This window comes from Danio rerio, chromosome 4 (assembly GCF_052040795.2).
Source record: "Danio rerio strain M-AB ecotype USA chromosome 4, GRCz13ab, whole genome shotgun sequence".
NCBI lineage: Eukaryota > Metazoa > Chordata > Actinopteri > Cypriniformes > Danionidae > Danio > Danio rerio.
Window position 1 is genome coordinate 48194335 of NC_141024.2, and position 20972 is coordinate 48215306.

Sequence of the window (20972 nt, forward strand, 5' to 3'; positions counted from 1 at the left end):
ATGAGCTCCAGATTTGGCTAATTTATTGTATATGCACAAATAATAATATTGTAGAGCTTCCTATTAAAATATGTATGTAAAAGAGAGATTAGTGAGGGCTGTACTTATATATGCTGAGCACTGTATATTGTTCACCCAGAGTGTTTACATGGTCACACAGCAGTAACACAACAAGCATTGAGTTTGGGCTAGCTTCTGCAGATGGACATTGCTGTACACTGCCCTTGATGGGTGAGTGGGGGAGTGTCTGTTGTCTCTCAGGTGTGAATTATTCATGAGCATTGTCACTCACACATACAGCTGAGATCACCCAAAACAAACTTAACAAAATGTAGATCATTGTAATGTTTTCTCTGAATGACAGAACAGAATAATTTTCACACAATTGTGCAGTAAATATTCTAGTCTACAAGACTGCTTACTCTAAAGTCTTGTTCAGGCACATTCAGTCTGGTTTTTATCCTCTAAAACCTACTAACCACACATAATATTTGTTTTCTAAAAAACACAAGCATGTACATCAATATCTCTCACATATTATTGTAGCTCAGTTTGTGCTGAACACAAATGAAACACATGTTGGCCAGTTCTGTTTAATAAGTAGCTGATATAAGCACAGATGTCAGGGCATGTCTAAACATCTCAGGGGTCCCAAAATCACCTCAGACCCCTGAGGGTTAACTACAGGTATAGTATGAGCAGTGTGAAACATAATTACTGATTAACCAGAATTCCTGTTATCTGGGGTTTAGTATCTCCCAGGGTTAACATGTTCAAGCAAGAAGAGCTCTAATATGAAAGTGTCTGACTGTAGTTATTGTAGAGTGGAGAGTCATTTACCTCAGTGTCTCCAGTTTACAGTGTTGACTCTTCAGTCCATCAGAGAGAAGCTTCACTCCTGAATCCTGCAGGTCATTGTTACTCAGGTCCAGCTCTCTCAGCACACAGTTTGAGGATTGTAGAGCTGAAGACAAACTCTCACAGGACCAAACAGTGAGATTACACGTCACCAATCTAAGAAAGAACACATTACTAAAAACCACACTGTTGATGTGATCTGTCTGATGTAACAAAAAAAAAAAATCAATCAGTCAGTCAAGCAGGTTTTTAAACTCAGACCTCAGTGTCTCCAGTTTACAGTGTTGACTCTTCAGTCCATCAGAGAGAAGCTTCACTCCTGAATCCTGCAGGTCATTGTTACTCAGGTCCAGCTCTCTCAGCACACAGTTTGAGGATTGTAGAGCTGAAGATAAACTCTCACAGGACCGAACAGTGAGTTTACAGAACTGTAGCCTGTGTAGAGGACAAAAACAAAATGTTTGTGTTAAACTGGTGTGTTTGATAGTCTGAAGCACATCTGACTGTAGTGACCTGTTTAACTTCACTAGTTAGTGAGCACATCTGCTGATTTTAGCTTTAAATAGTATTAATGTCTATAAAACACAATTAAATGGCTTGCTTCAGATGTTCCAATAGCCCAACTCTTTATTAATGTAACGAGGAGACTGACACGGAGAGATCCATTTTGCAGTATTTAATATACACAGTTCAATCACAAACATACAAAATGCACTAAAGTGCGATCTCACATCAACAGCATTCAATATAGTTCGTGGGGCTGGCGGCTGACAGACACAGAGTGATTTACCAGGCATAGATCAGAGGCAGGCGCTGTGGTTCAGAGTCCGTATAACAAGCATGGGTCGTGGACAAGCAGCGTGGTTTAGAGTCCGTATAACTAGCATGGGTTGAGGGCAGGCAGAAGGCAGCTCAGAGTCAGAAACAGTCCGGGGTAAGGAACAGAAGATCAGGCAGGGAATAACGCTAAGAAATGTTGGCCGTGGCTGAACAAGACTTCGCAATGAACTGGTGTTTGAGTTTGGCTTATAAAGGGAGCGTGGGTCGTTAACTGGATTCAGTTAAGGTGTGTGCACAATCAGTCTAGGTGGATGATGTAATGCTTAGAAGTCCGGGGATGGCGGCCTCTGCTGGCCAGCAAGGGGAATGACTTGAATGTCTTCAAATTCAAAAATTTAAAATTGAAATTCAGTTCAAGTTTAAATTCCCAGTTGGGTGAACCTCCTCTCTGAAACAGACCCCAGCTCTAAAACCTGACTGAAATTTATAAAAAACATTATTATTAAACATGAAATCATTCAGCTGTACAGACACAATCTTCTCTAAAACCTTTGAAATAAAAGGCCAGATTCACAGGATCTGCCCTGGTTTACTGTCCATTAGTCCCTGCCTTGGCTTTATCCTCCTCTCTGTCCACCTGCCTGTCAGTTTCCCCCTCACCATCTGTCCTATATCCTGTCATGGTTTCATTAACCTGCCTCTCCCCCATCACCCTTGTCCACTGTAACACCTCCAGCTGCTGAACTCACTCTTGTTTTGTGTTTTCCTCTGAGGATCATCTGGGATCTGCTCCTAGAAGGGAGCTACAGTACTGTATGTCACGGTCGTGGTTGTCCTGTCCTTGTACTGTTGTGTTGTCCTTGTGTTCTCTGTGTTCACCCCAGTTTTCCCCATGTTACCCCTGTTACTTGCCCAGTTACTCTCCACCCCCTTGTTAACTCACTAGTCTCTGTGTGTTTAGGCTCCTCTGTTTCAGTCATTATATGTTGATCATAGTTTGCTGTATGTGTGTGTGTTTCTCTTGCTTGTGTTTTCTGGTATTCAGCTCTGGCATTTTCGTTGTGTATGGATTATATTTAACATTAGAACTAAACCTAGATCCAGCTCTTGCATCTGCTTTGCCTGCCTGCACGATTAGAAGAAGATATAATAAAAAAGAGGGTGGCACAATGGTTCAGTGGTTAGCACTTTCGCCTAACAACAAGAAGGTCGCTGGTTTGAGTCCCAGCTCCAGTTTCCCCCACAGTGTGAAGACATTTGGTATAGGTGAATTGGGAGAACAAAACTGACCATAGTGTATGAGTGTGTGTCTGTGTCATTGTTACCTTATAATTATCAGCATAAATATGAGTCAAAATAGACAGAATGGAGAAAACATCAGTGTGATCATTTCACTCTTACCAGAAAGAACTTTTAATGTACTGTATCATTTTATAGCTGACTTGTGTGCAATTTCCACTAATAGACAATGTAGTTTACTGGCTTATTTGCTGTTTCTTAAGAGCTATTTCTCCTAAACATTTAATCACTCTCAAGTGGTTCCAAACCTTTATGATCTTTTTTTATTTTGCTTAACAGAATTTTTTTTTTGATAGCTAAAAACTATTAGCCATTGACCTACATAGACCTACAATGGTTAAAGTTTTCTTTCTAGAGTCATATTTTTAATAGGAGAAACAAAGTTTTAGAAAGGTTTATAACCCCTCGAGGGCGAGTAAAAAGTTGTCAATTAACTTTTGGGTAAACTATCCCTTAAACAACAACTGCCAAAACATGAATCTGAATGTTATGAAAAAACACTAAAATAATAAGTAGTAAACAATTATCAATGTATTTTCAAGTGCCAGCAATATCAATATTGTTCATGTTCATTACCATGATATACTACATTATTTGATTTCAGGAAATGTCAACCCAAGCTCATTCTGGAAATGTAGCCCTGCGGACGTTTCAGGAGACCGAGATTTACGTGGCCGGAGGTACGTAAGGCAGCGTTTCGTTTTTTTCAAGCGAACGCTGCGGGGCGGTGTGGCGCCGCTCCGCCCCTCCTCTTCGCGATCGCCGACCAACGGCTCGCCTCCGAGTGGAGGGCTTTCCCGATGCAACCAGTTTGTCCGCTCAGCTCACAGCGTTGCGTCGGTGGAGCGGAGGCCCCGGAGGAGGAGGAGCCGGCCTTGGGGACGATGACCGGGATCGAGTCCGGGGAACAGCAGTTCCGGAAATCAGGAAAGACAAAAAACGGAATCCGAAAAATAAGGGCGAGAACGCGGCGGGATCCGAAAACGCGGTTTAAATCGAAGACGAGGGCTTTTGCTTTTTTTTTTTTTCTGCACGGCTTTTGCGAATCGTCGCTCGGGTTTAGGGAAGGAGGAGGAGGAAGAGGCCTCTTGCGGATCCGCGAAAAAAAAAACACTCGAATACGTACCTCCCGGGATGTAAATCGCGGTCCACAGAAACGTCCGTGGGGCTACATTTACACAATTAGCCTGGGTTAGAAATTTCATAATGAAAGAAAGAAGCACTTTGACTTACAGAGCTCTTGTGGAGGTTTTGATGACTGCTGATAGTCTGATGAGACACTCGTCTGATCTCTGGAATTTCTGAAGCTCAAACTCCTCCAGCTCCTCCTCTGAGGTCAACAACACAAAGACCAGAGCAGACCACTGGGCAGGTGAAAGGTCAGCAGATGACAGACTTCCTCTACTGAGGTGAGACTGAATCTCTTTCAGCAGAGTTTGGTCGTTCAGTTCATTCAGACAGTAGAACAGATTGATGGATCTCTCTGGAGACAGATTCCCTTCAAGTTTCTGCTTGATGTGGGCAATTATTTCCTCTTTGCTCTGGTCTCTGTCATCCTGCTGTGTCAACAGGCCTCGTAAGAGTTGTCGATTGGACTGGAGTGACAGACCGAGAAGGAAGCGAAGGTAAAGGTCCAGATGTCCATTCTCACTTTCCAGAGCCTTGTCCACTGCAGTCTTCAGCAAATCAATCATGGACTCATCTCTGCTGTTTTCTGCTTGTGTCTTGTCATTGCCTAGAATCAGATGTTGATAAAGGGCTGCAATGAACTCCTGAATGCTCAAGTGAAGAAAGCAGTACATGGTACCAAGAATGATCCCCGTCTCCTCCTTAAAGATCTGGGTACACATGCCTGAGTACACCGATGCCTTATAGACGTCAATGCCACAGTCTGTCAGATCGCTCTCATAGAAGATCACATTGTTTCTTTCTAGCTGCTGGAAGGCCAGTTTCCCCAGTGAAAGGATGAGCTTTGGATCCCAGGAGACATCTGCTGTGTTTTCTCCATCATACTTTCTTCTGCTCTGCTGGATCTGAAAGCGGAGAAAGTGTGTGTACATCTGTGTCAGAGTCTTGGGAGATTCCTGCAGTGTTTCAGCATGAGCCCTGTGTTTCAGTTTCAGTATGTTCTGGAGAACAGTGGCTGAAATCCAGCAGAAGACTGGGATGTGGCACATAATAAAGAGACTCTTTGACTGTTTAATGTGATCAATGATTTCTCCGGCCTGATTCTGATCTGTGAGTCTCTTTCTGAAGTACTCCTCCTTTTGGGCATCATTGAATCCTCGTATCTCTGTCAGCCGGTCGATACAGTCAGCAGGAATCTTACTGGCAGCTGCTGGTCTGCTGGTGATCCAGATGAGAGCAGAAGGAAGCAGATTTCCCTTGATGAGGTTCGTCAGGAGAACATCCAGAGAGACTGCTGAAGATACATCACGACACGTCTCATTACCAGCAAAGTTCAGAGGAAGACGACATTCATCCAATCCATCAAGGATGAACAGGACTTTGAATCGTGTGCTTCTTGTAAGGTTCAGTCCTTTAGTCTCTGGGAAAAACTGAGTTATGAGGTCTTTTAAACTTTGTCTTTCTTTCTCCTTTAAGTTCATCTCTCTGAATGGAAGAGGAACTATGAAGCTGATGTCTTGATTTTCTTTCCCTTCAGCCCAATCCAGAACAAACTTTTGCACAGAGACTGATTTCCCGATGCCAGCAACTCCTTTTGTCAGGACAGTTCTGATCTGCTTGTCTTGTTCAGCTGCTTCAAACAAATTTTTGCATTCAACCTGTATCTCTAGTGACTGATGACGTCTGGAAGCAGCTTCAATCTGTCTGATCTCATGTTCAGTGTTGACCTGTTCACTCGCACCCTGAGTGATATAGAGATCTGTGTAGATGTTATTCAGAAGTGTGGAGTCTCCTTGCTGAGCAATTCCTTCAAACACACTTTGATATTTTTTCTTCAGGCTACATTTAAGCTGATTAATGAAGAACAGCTCATCTAAACACAGGAGCAAAGAAACAGAGAGTTTTAGTCTTGACTTTTCCAGCTATATTAGTAAGTGTCAGTCTGACAGATGGTCATAAGTCTCTTACCCTGGAGAGTATCAGCTGCTTGATCTTGCTTCATCTCTCTCAGGAAGAAGAGTGTGAGATCAAGAGCTGCTTCTGTGATAATGCTTCTGTTCTCATTAAACTCCTTTACAAAGTCTTGTCTGTTTTTGTCTTGTAAGATTTTCCTAAAGTTTTCCAGTTGTTTTTTCAGAAATCTGATCATTTTGATCTCAAGATTCTATGATTGAAGAAAAGAGAAGATCGATATTTAAATAAAACATTCATTAACATACAGTTGTACGTCCACAAACTACTCAATAAAGAAAAAAGACATTATAATATGAGTCCGATGAACGCTTGATTCTGATTGGCTGATAAACTTTGTAAGGTGTTGTTATTTTCAGAAAACACAGCTAAAGCAGATTTGGCAGGTTTTGAGCACATGACAGTTCCATATCTCTACACTGAATGATTCCAGTAACTTCACAGTCTAAAATCACACCAAAACACACAGAAAGCTTTGGATCTGTAAGAAACTAGTTTCACACAAAGAAGAAGTTTGAGGACAAAAACCTCACAAATGTCTGGAACACAACATGGCGGCTTTAGCTGTGGGAACATAAGCATTCCAGCAAACATATTTCAATTATTACATTTTGATTTAAAAGAAGTCTAATAGATGCTTACCAATAGCCCAAAACTAGAATAGTCATCAGATATGCAGCAGTGTGAAGTCTGTCTGATCTGTGTGTTTGATGATTAGTCTAGTTCTGGACTATAGTCAGATGTTTAGTAGATTTTTAGGTTTATCAGCTTAAATTTACCTGTTTTGGTCTGGCTATCATTGTTTAGACATCTAATAAAACTTGCAGAATAATCCACTCTGGTCTGTTGAATTATTAGAAAATAATACATAATAAATGTGTAACGTGTGTGAACTATTCACGAGTAATTCAATGAACTGCAGTCAATTATTCCTCACTTGACAAATACTTTTTAATTCTTAACATCTTTAATTACATGACAAATAACAATAAATGTGTTGCAGAAGCAGGATCTTTTCCATTAAACATTTTGTGTGTTATATTTACAATTTAAATATAAATCAAAATGAGTTTTTCATACCTGGAAGATCCACTGGAGATTGTCTGAATAAGAAACTAAATCTGCCACTAGGTGTCTGTAAATGAGTCAAAGTCATTGAGTCATTCACAAAACTGATTCATTCAGAAATAATTATCTTTACTGAATTGTTGGTTCACAATAATATGCCTGAAACAATCCATGTGTGATCAATAATGTAAAACACAAAATACCTTCGGGCAGATGATGGTGTTTTCTCTCTGAGGTCTGGTGGAGGACGATCCATTGACCAGTCACTCTTCAGAGACACAGAGCTGGACTCACATGATCCTGATCTCACACTGAACACACAAACACACCAGAGGAATAAACTGCAGGAGATACTTTAGTCTCCTTTAAAGGTGTATTAAGACTTACAGAAAACAAAATCACTGGAAAAACAAAAAACATTTCACACCCTGCACAAAACTAGCACAAAGTAACTTTTAGCTCAAGGTCTGGCTGATCAGGGGCCTCATGTATCAACGCTGCGTACACACAAAAGCTTTGCGTACCCCAGGTTTCACGCTCAGAATCGCTCACGTTTGGATTTACTAATGATGAACTAAACGTAGGAATGTGCGCAGCTCCACCGCAGCTTTATGGATGGCGTACGCACATTTTTGTGCGTGTCTGTTTTATTTCCATTGGCGACTCCTTGAGGCAGTTGTGTTAAATTGCACTCTACAAAGTGTCTGAGCCTTGCAATGGCAGCTGAATGAGACGGGTTCATCTAGCAGGTATATAAGGTTTCCATACCATACAGTTGACCAGCTAAACATTAAAGCGCAATTTGCAGCAGTAGCCTGTTCTGTTCAAAGTTTCTCTTTTTGCTTGCTTTTGACATTGCTTTTTCGTTGGGTTTTGCCAAAGTAGAGTCATTAGCATATTCATACGGGGGAGGAGGCAGGGAGGGGTTTTGTGCTCGTGCATGTTGCGCTCAGTTTCACGTTCATTCGGATGTACAAAAGAATATGCGGGAGATTCGGCGTATGCAGTGTTTCATACATCTGAATTTTTTCTGCGTACGCACATTTACAGCTTTGTGCGTACGCAATGTTTTAGTATGATTTCCACGCAAGTCTTTGTACATGAGGCCCCTGGTCTGTTAAACAGATTAGACTTACAGTGCGTACAGAAAGTGTTCAGACCCACTCTTTGTTCTATTGCGGCCATTTGCTAAAATCATTTAAGTTCATTGTTTCCTCATTAATGTCCACACAGCAGCCCATACTGACAGAACAACACTGACCTGTAGACGTTTTTGCAGATTTATTAAAACAGAAAAGCTGAAATATCACATGGTTCAGACTCTTTGTTGTGAACTCAGCTGCTGTCCATTTCTTCTGATCCTCCTTGAGATGGTTCTTCACCTTCAGTTGAGTCCAGCTGTGTTTGATTACACTGATTGGACTTGATTAAAGCCACACACCTGTCTATATAAGAGCTTACAGCTCACAATGCATCTCAGAGCCAATGAGAATTATGAGGTCAGAGGAACTGCCTGAACAGCTCAGAGACTGAATTGTGGCAAGGCACAGATCTGGCCAAGGTTACAGAAACATTTCTGCTGCACTGAAGGTTCCTCAGAGCACAGTGGCCCCATAATCCTTTAATAGAAGATGTGTGGGACGACCAAACATTTTCTAGAACTGGCTAAACTGAGCTGTCAATAGATCTGTCAAATGCTCTGATCCACTGATTTACAACAAAATAAATGTAAAGGTATTGAAGCTTCATGAAGCAGCGCTCCAAAATTAGCCATCAGCTCTTTTTACTGGAGTACTCTTGTGGATTAGTGGTGTGTTACTCGTTCATGTACACTCAGTGCGTGTTTCGCTGGTTTGTGTTTTAATCTTCTGTGTTTATTGTGAGCTGTCTGGATATTGGATTACTCTTTGTGGATTACCCTTGATTATGAATGATTGCTTGTTTTGTCCCCTTGCCTGTCTAAAAGATACTCTGAATAAGAAACTAAAACCATCACCAGGTGTCTGTAAATGTCTTAATTCACCAAAAGTCATTGAGTGATTTGATTAATCCAAACAACTGATTCATTTACTAATGACTCTATTTTCTGGATTGTTGGTTCACAATAACATGTTCAATACAGTCCAAGTGTGTTCAGTAATGTAAAACACTAAATACCTTTTGACTGATGAGGGTGTTTTCTCACTGAAGTTTGGAAGATTGCCACCTTTAGACCAGTCACTCTTCAGAGACACAGAGCTGGACACACGAGATCCTGATCTCACACTGAACACACAAACACACCAGAGGAATAAACTGCAGGACAAACTTCAGTCTCCTTTACAAGAGTTTATCAGACAAATATGAATTTGTTAAGTTTAATTCAGCACAAACTAATAGTTGACTGAAGGTCTGTCTGTTGTCATGTTAAAATAATGGTGTAAAAACAGAGTCAATACCTGTGTTTCTCTGAGAGAGAGTCCTTTACTCGCTCCTCTGCCATACTGCAGCTAACACACCAATGCAGACATTAGCAGAGCTTTCAGGAAACAATCATACATACATACATACATACATACATACATAAATATATATATATATATATATATATATATATATATATATATATATATATATATATATATATATATATATATATTATATATATATATATATATATATATATATATATATATATATATATATATATATATATATATATATATATATATATATATATATATATATATATATATATATATATATATATATAGTCCTTAAACATGAATGCAGTTGGTTTAACCCTGATCTGACATCTCAGCTGTTTCACATTTGATTTAAGGTAAATGCATGTTATATAGAGTTTATCAAGAGAAGTTCAGGTTCAGCCAATTGTTGATGTAGTGAGTAATAAAATGTCTCTCTACTAAAGAGGTTATTTGGTTAATGAGTTACTCTGACGGTCAAAGGTTAAATGCAGTGTTGTTTAAGGATCGTCAGCTTGTTGTTTTTCAGCAGCTTTTCTTCCTGTTCAACTGAAGGTCGTGACTCTGAATGTTTAGAGTTATATTTAATGCTGAATTATTGGACACTATTGAGTCAGTCTGATATAGAAGAGCACAAACACTTTAAAGTGATTAAAAATAAAGCTTTTAGACACAGTGTTTAAATCACCGTGTTTGACTCAGTGTTTAATCGGTGTTTGAGGATTTGATCTTCAGGATCAGACATTTAAATCACACTAACACATATAAATCCCCTTCATCATCTCCACAAATCAGCGTAATGTAGAAGTGTTAAACTCACATGCAGAAGTACAGACACTCTTGTGCAGCAGGAACACAATCTGAGCTCTTTCACTCGCTTCACTAAAACACACCTGTGTGATCTACAGGTATATCCTGAAATATTATTGGCTCCACTGACATGAATATTCATGAGATTCTCCTGACTGTGGGTGTGTCCTGAAGACGAGTGTGTTGAAGGAAGATTTAGAGAAGGTATTTAAGATGAAATCTGAGAGGTCTCTGAAGAATATTTAGAGCAATGTTGAACCTATAAAATAAGATTAGAGAATTCTATATAAATGAGTACACCTCATACAGATCTCTCTGTTATATTATTATTATTTTCTATAGGACACTGTTCAATAATATTTAATAAGTGTGTTTATACAATAGATTAGTCAGTACCAAAGGCAAAACTGAACTAACTGAACAAAATAACTGAAGATCACAGTAAAGAAAAACAGCACACACAAATGAATAATGTTTAACCAGAGGAAAATCAAGAAAACCATTAAACAGTATTACATTTAGTTCCAATGTTGTAGTTTGTCTTTTATTTATTGTTTGCAGCACATAACTTGAATGTACATGTATTATCTCTCTATTTCTGAAGGTGTTTTTAAACTATTTTTTAATATCTGTTTGTCTATATTTGCTGTTAGAAATATTATATATATATATATATATATATATATATATATATATATATATATATATATATATATATATATATATTATTTTTTTAAGGCAGTGTATTTATTGATGCTGTGCATTGTATAGATACAGTATTCAGCATTTGAAATGGTTCAAAATGTTTTTTTTTTTTTAATTATCCTAAGACAAGAACAGGACAGCTTTGATGGCTTATTGACTCATTTACTCATTCACTCATTTACAATAGAGATGGTTTAATACCCTTTTTATTCATAATTTCTAAAAAGTTCAGGATAAAAGGTCAATAAAAATGTAAATAATTTTCCTCAGAAACTGGAAGACGGGGTTGATAAGTATTTGTTGTGTCAAATGATTAATTAATATCAGTAAAAGTATCTAACTTAGCTGTTTTTATTCATTTAATTGTTCTTTTGATTATACGTTTGAAATTGACTTTTTAAATTAAATACAGATAACTTAATTATCTTAATTGAGCTTTACAGTAGCTCTTTATTGAAATCAAGGAACGATAAAAACTTTTAGATTGGGTTTTTAGTGATTGTGGTGTTTTCCAAATAGTGTAATAATGAAGGTTCACGATCCATAAACAAGAGTATTTTAATCAGTTAACATGAGATAACTTTGAACCAGAATAGTTTAGTTTAATAACAACTGAAACAGTGATTTAATAATAGTTTCTGATTTATTTTACGAAAATAAAACATTGATAAAAATACATTATTACATGGGTAATATCTATATATAATATTTTAAAATGGCTTTATTTACTTTATTAAGAGTATGTATATATATATTTTGATAAAAGACAATGAATGCATGTCATATATTCATGAAGACACTGATGTAGTGTGCAGAGGTAAACTGATATTTACTTATCAAGATATTCTTCATCATTTAAATAACATTTTTATTCATTTTTATGCTTGTGAATGACTGAACCACAAATAATAAATAGTCAAATTAAATCAGAGGGGATGATTGTGCTAAATATTCTATTAATAATGTTTTTAAAATGAACATATTTTCATTTTTTAGCTTTTTACAATTGCTGGACATGTTTTGTCCAATTATCTCAAGAGTCAGTGACATATATATATATATATATATATATATATATATATATATATATATATATATATATATATATATATATATGTGTGTGTGTGTGTGTGTGTGTGTGTAGGGAATATGTTGAAGCATGAGACAGGATGTTGTGATAAATGCGGGAAAATAGCTAGTCATAATGATATTTGTTTTCAAGATAGCATTAAAACATATAAAAAATGTATAACAAAAATAACAAATGTCTCCGGAGGTAAAGTTTAGGTTGTTTATTAATATATTCATGTTGTTCAGTTTTGTAAAATCCTTTTTAAATTTGTTTTACATTTCAGTCTTATTGAGTTTTTTGTTTTTTTTTACATGTTTAATGTAGCCTACAGCATATCAGTGATGACCAACTCGTCGATTGCAATCGCCTGTTAGATCTGATACTTTTGCTGTAAAATATTAGAAAAAATAGAAAATTACATTAACCATTATTGTGTTGTTTTAAAGCACCTTTCTTCTTCATTTTACGTTTAAAACATAATATTAGGATTCCTTGACGAATAGAAAAAATAACTTATTTTATTATTCTTTTTTTTTTCTTTCTTTTTTGAAAGAAAATTTATATTTTTATTCAGCAATAATGTTACGTTGATAGTATTTATATTTTGAATAATAATTTGCCAGAATTTAATCAATCAATCCTGTAAAAATATCATTGAAAAACATTTAACATCACAACTTTGACAATACACTGAAGGATCATCCGACATAATAGTGTCAAAAACTTAAACTTGGCATCACATAAACAAACTTAAAGTATATTAAAATAGAAAAGCATTATTTTAAATTGTAATAAAATTTTCTTAAGATTAACCAAACCCGAACCTTTCATAATAATAACACAAACAGTGATGTTTAATCCTAAAACGTTGAATAGCCTAATGTTATTTGAAATAAAAAAAATGAAAATGTGCTTTAATTGTCAAATCTAAACTGAAAACTAAAATCGCCAGTAGGTGGCAGATTGTCACTATTACAGTTTTTCCCAATTGTTTACACACAATTACTTGTACTTCAGACACAATGACAATAACATGTGACTGATGCACCAACCTTCAGAACCAATTCTGCTGAACTACAAGCACAATTCCTGCTTTACACCCATATTGCAGGTTTAAAACACACTTTTTTAAAACACTAGACACAATTCTCTGCATTTGGCACAATTTTCATGCAGAAAATCTCTTGTTTTTACAAGGAACACACTGTCATTCACAATTCTAAAGTCAGTTTTCCTACTTTGCATACTAACTCATCACATGAGTAAACACCTGTCACACAGATTTGCAATTTAGAAATCAGAGCTCATCTGGTTCATAACTGGTTTACTGCCCACCCATGTTTTATTTTTTAGCTGTTTATCTCCTTCCATATTCTCCATTCCTTAATCCCATTGAAGATTTTTTTTCCTGCTTGGGGATGGAAAGTGTATGCCGAAATCCACACTTTATTTATTTATTTTTTTACTGTAACTGTATTCTGTAAATCCTTCTGTTGATGGTATGTAGACCACATTATGTGCACCTTTGTGTTGGTTGGGATGAACACTGTACACTGTTTTTGTTGGGTAAATACAGTAAAATATAAGTGGTACAGTGTGTTTTGTATAAAAACAATATTCTGAAATATTTTATGATGCACTTCTGTAGGCCTATGTATGTCTGTAGTTAGTGTAACACTGAACGAAAAAGGCTGACAGTAAGTCATTATGATGAATGGAGAAGAAGTGGTCATAGTGTTTTACATTCAGCACATCAGTGTTCAACTGATCCTATAAATGTCTATTGATGTGATGGTTTGTGTGCGTCATTTAAAAACAAAATACCATGTTGAAAAGAAATTACATTGTTTTGAATGTAATGTTTCATTTTGCAGGAGAATTGAAGGGTTTCACCCTAGAGTTCTGACAATATGAGGCATGCTTTCAGAAAATGTGTGTAATCAATTGGGAAAAACTGTAAATTGTGTGGATTTCGGTCATACACACTTTCCATCCCCAAGCAGAAAAAAAAAATCTTCAATAGGATTAAATAATGGAGAATATGGAAGGAGATAAACAAATAAAAACATGGGTGGGCAGTGAACCAGTTATGAACCAGATGAGCTCTGATTTCTAAATTGCAAATCTTTGTGACAGGTGTTTACTCATGTGATGAGTTAGTATACAAAGTAGGACAACTGACTTTACAATTGTAAATGACTGTGTTCCTTGTTAAAACAAGAGATTTTTTGCATGAAAATTGTGCCAAACGCAGAGAATTGTGTGTAGTGTTTTGAAAAAAGTGTTTTAAATCTGCAATTTGAGTGTAAAGCAGCTTGTAGTTTGGCAGAATTGGTTCTGGAGGTTGGTACATCAGTCACATGTTGTAGTCATTGTGTCTGAAGTACAAGTAATTTTGTGTAAAAAAAAAAAAAACTGTAAGTGAGTCATTGTTCATTTACAGTTTTTTTTTTTTTTGATTGCTCAAGCACAATTTTGAAATGAAGGCTAATTTTGTCAAAACACTACACACAATTTCCACATCCATACACACAAACAACAGAACACATCAGAACTTATGCAAAATGAAACACTTCATCCAAAACTTTACAACACTGTAACAAAACACAATTTTAACTCCGTACAGAACACACACGCCTCATTCAAGATAAATCCGTTTGCTTCATTTACACACTGCGGTAATCAATCTTAAACACTCGTATAATTTCTAACTGACTAATACTGATATAATCTGGGTTTGGTTTGTTTCAGAGATATTGCTATAAAGTACATGAACATACTGTATTCACCAAACAGTGATAGACTGAAAGCTAAATATTGCCCTATCCTAACAAATACCATACAACAAATGTAAAAAAAAAAAAGTGTTTTATTCAGCTTTCTGGTGATGTGTACATTTCAATATAAATAAAAAATTACCATGCCCTGTCTCCTGTTTACCAATCTTCCTCCCCTCCATGCTTCCTCTTCCATACTGCAACATTGGCTTCCATATTTATTGAAGATTATTTATTTATAGCTCCTGTAAAACATATTTATTGAAAACTAATAATTATACTACTGTAAAAATTTATTGAAGATAAATTTAATAGTTTATACCTAATACCCAGTTACAGTTTCTCATGATTGCTAACACACTAAAATTAAACTTTTCCTACAATTAGCAAAACCATACACTCATGGAGCAAAACACAAGGCTAGATCTGCACAACTGTAAGCACATTGTCAGCTTCACACTTTTTGCAAATTACACACAGTCATTTGCAAATCACTAAACACACTTGAATGCTTTTGACACAGAAATTTTTCATAATGGAATTTCCTTGCAATTTCGAAGCAAAGGCCTTCAAATGAGCACACACATGAAATATAGGTCAAACACAGCCATCAGGTGTGCACACACACTGCTGCAAAACTGTAGACACACCAGTGAGCTGTAACCACAATAAAAGAAGCAATATAGGTATAACCATATATGGCATACCAAAAAGCTATAAATAAGAAAGGTAAAAAGCACTTAATTGCAAATGAAACATAACTGAGGAGAAGTGAAAACACTGATAGAGAATGAATAGGTATAATAAAGCAGGAATAAGTGTATGCAATGTGCTGCAAACCCTTGAAGCAGACGCAGACATCATGTTTAAGCAGCGGAACAGTAATGTGGCAGACGACATGTTCGGCAGACACACACGTCACGTTCAGCAGATGCTGAATCTGCCTCGTAATAAAGCTTTAGCTGCATCCCACACAGCAAATTCATTGGTGTTAAATTTCAAATGTTGTGGTAATTCAGAGTAAAGTGTTAAAATTCTAGAGTTAGATAAAGGTAAAATAACCCTCTCAGCGTTAGAAGCTGATTTGCCTCCTTGTCACACAGAGTAACGTATCTACCTTTGTAGAAAACTCTTGTATTAAAGAAACTAATCAGAGTGTCTGAAATCTCGCCACACCCTCATTCACCAGGCCCTTAAATTGGTCAATTAGTTTAGTCCACTAGACAGAGTGAATGACCACAAATAAGTGAATTCAGACACCTGCTGTTGAACACCTGCTGTTAACAAGCACAATCACTGAAGGAATAAGAAATTGAAGGAAGAAATGAAACTACAGACACAGCCTCACACCAAACCAACTGAATTAAAACAGAGGATTAAACAACTCCATTAAATAATAGCATAAGCAGCTTCACTGATTACAGTTTGACTTCATTTCTGTAAGAATATTTGACAATGAACAGAGGTTATATTTTTTTTATTAAAAATATTTCATTTGACCTCACCATCATGGAGATCAGAGGCTGCTTATTTGAGCTCTTGAAGCTTTACTCTTATATTCTAATGTTTCTCTGACTGCTATAGCTGTGTTTCTGAAACTCATCAGCTATAGCAAGAAAGGTCAAGAGATACTATACTGTTTATGCTTAATTGTTATAGATAAAGTTTCAGGTGTTTAATAAGTTGACTCATAAAAATATGCAAATATAGTTGTATTAAAACTGCATGGGACAATACTTCTGGCTGTTTGCTGCTCTTCATAGAAGATTCAACAAACAATTAGGATGCCATTAATAATTAACCTGTCATGCACTAAACATTCAAGCTCCAGCTTGCTCATATAACACACAGACATCAAGAATCAGGATATGAACCTCAACCGTGGTTGCTAAAAAAAAAGCTGCATAGTTCATGCCGCAATGCATGCTGGGTGCCAGCATAGTACAAAGCTCCCAGCATGCATTGCAGCATGAATAAATTATGCAGCTTTATGTTCTTACAATCTCTTTCTTTTCCTTTATTTTGTGTTGTTTTTGGGAGGTGATATTTCAGTAGTGTTTTTTTTATTGATTTTTATTTATTTTTTTGTCACCATTATTGAGATTCAAAGACTAATTGTTGATGTCTGGGTGTTTTTGAGTTCTGCCATTGATCAAACATTCTCATTGTAAATATCGCTTTTGTTTTCTTGGAGCTTCAGTGGTTTCATTTATGTATATTATTTATTTCTCACACACAACTAATATGATATTGATTTAGAAAACGGAAAGGATGGCTATGATATCATAAATAATCTCTTCAGACTGACACTTTAATTTTCTTTCAGCTTTTCATGTTATATGTATAAATAGTGTAATTAACACTAACTATAGCAGCCAAATTAAAAGACATTTATAGCAAGAAGTTGAAGAGCCTGACTAAAGCAGACTCTGTCCTCCATCATGGTGACTTCAAATGAACAACAGAAGTTTCATTAAGAGCTTTTGTTCACATGACAGAAATAAAGTCAAAGGTCAGTAATAGGTGAAGCTCCATGATAAGTTGTTTAATGTGATGAGTTTTTTTAAAGATGTTGAAAAATAACTTTTTTTATTGTATAATTTGTTTTATTTTTATTGATTATTATTTTATTTAGAGTTTTTTTTTCTCAGTTGATTTCATCTTTGGTTTTGGCTAGTGTTTTTCTGTCCTTCAGTGATTCTGCTTGTTAACTGTTGTTCATCAACAATTCTCAATCATCCTTTAATTAGTCACTTAATTGTCTCATTAACTTCATTACTGTCTGAGTGTTCAGCCCTCTGTAGTGAGGACACTAGTGGGGATTTTGCTCTGGAATTTAAGGCTTACGTGTGTTCGAATGGAAAATACAGACTATGGGATTTGTTTTTAACAGATATATTCTGGAAACTGAATTTACAAATCTAAAATGTTGAAAACAGCAGATTACTGGCAAACCCAGCTGCTGGTATTTTTCCGTAAAATCTAAAAATGAAAAAAAAAAGAAAGAAAAACAGCAAAAGGGTTTTTGTGTCACCATTGTGGAGGATAATAGCGTCTCTGTTCAAGTCCAAGATGAACTGAGAATATTTGATGTTATGCTGCATCTTCTTTTGTTTAAAGGTAACTGTGTAGTTACTAATGCAGTCAAAATCTGTTTGCTACTAGCAATCACACATGAAAACATTATTGCATCTAAAGACTTTACATTTTCGTGCACTAAGCTATGATTTTGTAAAATAAACAATGTGTTAGTTCATGAAATATGGTTAATTTTTGTAAATTTATACAGTTATATAAAACTTCTATGTTTTTCACAGAAACATTCTGGCAACCACAGCTGCTGGTATTTTTTGGAAATTTAACAGATATTTTACACAATAAGAGTTTGTTAATTAACACTCTCTTGGTGTTGACAATGTTAACACTTTCAAAAGTGTTATTTTTAACACTTATAGTGGTTCCCATAAAAACTCTGAGGGACTGTTAATTTTAACTCCAAGGTAGTTAAATCTACTATCTAAAATTTGCAGTGCATAAGATTATAGGACTTACTTCCCCATTATCATTCTCTAAGTATAATTTCTGATTTAATTTGGGCCACTACTTCTGTTTTCCCTAGTATACTTGTATTTTGCCTGTGTCTGTCCCTTGCTAAACATAAAAAAAATATTTAATCCTACTGTAAACTGCATGGGGTGAAGAATAATAGGAGTATTCTCGTTTTGAGGGGTGAAGATCTTTTCAAACATCTAATACTCCAAGATCTTTTAATGAATTCTTAAAACTTCTTAATTGAGCCGTTTGAATTATTTTATTATTGGAAGTGTCTTTTTGTTGGTTATGAACTATATTGAAATCATCTGCACATATTGTTATTCCCTTAGTTTCCATAGCCAAAAGGTTGATAATTGTATTGAACAGCGTTTTACTGCCAGGGGGTGCATATATATTTACTAAAGTGATTAATTGTTTATTTAGTTTTCCCTGAAGCAAAATATATCTGCCTTCTTTATCTGATATCTCTATTAGCAACTCAAAATTAAGAGAATTATGTATTGATATTGAAATTCCCCTTTTATTATTTTTCCTAAAAGAACTATAGAAAGTTTGTGTATATCCAAATTTATTTTAAGTGTATCATGTTCAGATGGGGAAAAGTGTGTTTCTTGCAAGAATATGATTTGTTTTTTTTTTTACGTTTTATTTTTGCTATAACCTTACTCCTCTTAATTGGGTTATTTAACCCATTTACATTTAAAGATGCAATTTTAACATATCTCTGCATGGTAATTTCAGAAAGTTAAGTTGGCAACCTTTAAAACTAACAAAAATGATAATAAAAATAAACAAAGAAAAAAGAACATTGGCTTTCAAAGTTGTGGACCACGTTTGACCCAGCAAAACCCAGCTCCAGTCCTGGGGAGAGGGATTTATTCCTGCCTCTTGCAGGGGCCCCTCATTTCTAACATACCAATCTAAACACTTGTCCCCGATCTTTTTTTTCTTTTTAACTCAGATTATTAAGTTAAGTAAATATTATTTTAAACAACATGATTTCTATATCCAATCGAGGATTCCAACTAACTAGGAATCATGAGGATTGTTCAAATACAAAATGAAACATATTCAGTCCAGAACGACGTAGTTTTTACCTTTTAAATGAAGCAACATTGTAGAAAAAAACAAATTGTAGAATGGTTAGAGTTTAAGTATTTCAGCCGAAGTCAGTTCGCACTTATAAAGTAATTTGAAATAGCGTTATTTGTAAGTTGTGTATCGTAACAGTGCCTCCACATACCTCTTTAAAGTTAACAGTCAGCGGTGTTTCTCAACAGGTAATCTTCATTCGGTGTTTGTCTCTGAAAGCTCTTCAATCTTTCCCGAACACGATCAGGAGCGATCCGTCCAGCTCTTGGCCACTGGGTACGGCATGTCAGTCTTTCTTCCCATCGACACCGATGGTCTTCGGATACCTGCTGCGTCATCGTCAGATCCACCGTATATCCTCTCTTATTCAAGTCTTACGTAGCTTCAGCCACGCTTTCGTAAAGTTGTGGTCCTGCCTCCCAGTGTATTCGCATCTTGGCTGGGTAGGGCGTCTGAACTCTAATTTTGTTCTCCTTGAGGACTTTTTTTACTTCTTTATATTCCTTCAGTTTTGCATTAATCTCCATGGGGAAATCATGCGCAAAGAAAATCGGCTTGCCATCGTGTTGCGGTTCATCTGTGCGCTCTCTGTACCTGCAGGTCTAAATTGGAGTCCAGTGAGAGCTCAGTTTTTAGCAAAGATGTGATGAAATTAATCATGGACGTCCCTTCTGCTCCTTCTTTAATACCGTATATTCGGATATTATTTTGTCGTGATTGGCCCTCGAGATCTGTGACCTTATTCTGCATCATTTTTTGCTCTTTCAAGGTGTGCAGTAAGGCGTCTTTTAGTTCAAGGTTTGCCAACTCGAGTTCAGTTTATTCGCTCCTCTGCTTTATTCAGTCTTGTGCCATGTGACTGAATATCTTCGGGGATGCCTTCTAGCTTCTGGTTTATGTCGCTTTTCAGCTTGTCCACTTCTGTTTTCATATCCTTTTTGAACTCTTTGAATTGGCTGAATTATTTTCTTAAATCCGTCTTCAGTTCTGAGATATCTCTGCTGAGTGCTTTCACTGCTCGCAAAGTTTTGGCGCCATGTTCTTTCTCAGGTAGGCCTAATTTGTCGTTATCATTCCTCGTCTCCTTTTCCTCCTCGCTTAATTTTGGCTTTGAATTCCCCTTTTAAGGTTTTGCCCTATTCATTTTGAAGTCGTCTAGCGCAAAGCTCACTTGAATTGGTAAAAGTATAAGGGCTTTTTCAACACATTGACCAGGAGAGTACGTTCTATGCTGCCATCTTACCGCTCACCCAACTATGGCATTTATGTATGTATTTGCAGCTATTTTCAGTAAAGGTGACATTAAATTTTGCAACAACATCCTTCAAAATGCTAAGAGGGTGCAAGTAAAAAAAATTCCAAGGAAACACCAGGCTCTCTCAAATGCCAGAG

General features: G+C 36.3%; 3 protein-coding genes across 4 annotated transcripts in view; all 3 read right to left on the reverse strand.

The window, feature by feature from the left end:
• Window positions 1-10470, reverse strand: part of si:dkey-261o4.8 — a 38902-nt gene extending 28432 nt beyond the window's left edge. Inside the window, exons 1-9 of one of the 2 annotated variants that reach the window (XM_088649629.1) lie at window positions 10390-10470; window positions 9543-9593; window positions 9262-9369; window positions 7308-7415; window positions 7117-7171; window positions 6034-6229; window positions 4171-5938; window positions 1120-1293; window positions 841-1014 (exon numbers count right to left, since the gene is read on the reverse strand). In XM_088649629.1, coding sequence (XP_088505755.1) covers window positions 841-1014; window positions 1120-1293; window positions 4171-5938; window positions 6034-6229; window positions 7117-7171; window positions 7308-7415; window positions 9262-9369; window positions 9543-9586 — 2627 coding nt within the window. In that variant the 5' untranslated portion in view covers window positions 9587-9593; window positions 10390-10470. The remainder of the gene's footprint in view (window positions 1-840; window positions 1015-1119; window positions 1294-4170; window positions 5939-6033; window positions 6230-7116; window positions 7172-7307; window positions 7416-9261; window positions 9370-9542; window positions 9594-10389) is intronic. The other variant, NM_001444234.1, reaches the window with a different exon arrangement.
• Window positions 1-20972, reverse strand: part of LOC141381647 (uncharacterized) — a 751802-nt gene that overhangs the window by 500418 nt on the left and 230412 nt on the right. The window lies entirely within an intron of this gene.
• LOC108183687 (uncharacterized) overlaps window positions 1-20972 on the reverse strand; it is a 119518-nt gene that overhangs the window by 76648 nt on the left and 21898 nt on the right. The gene's annotated exons all lie outside the window — the stretch shown is intronic.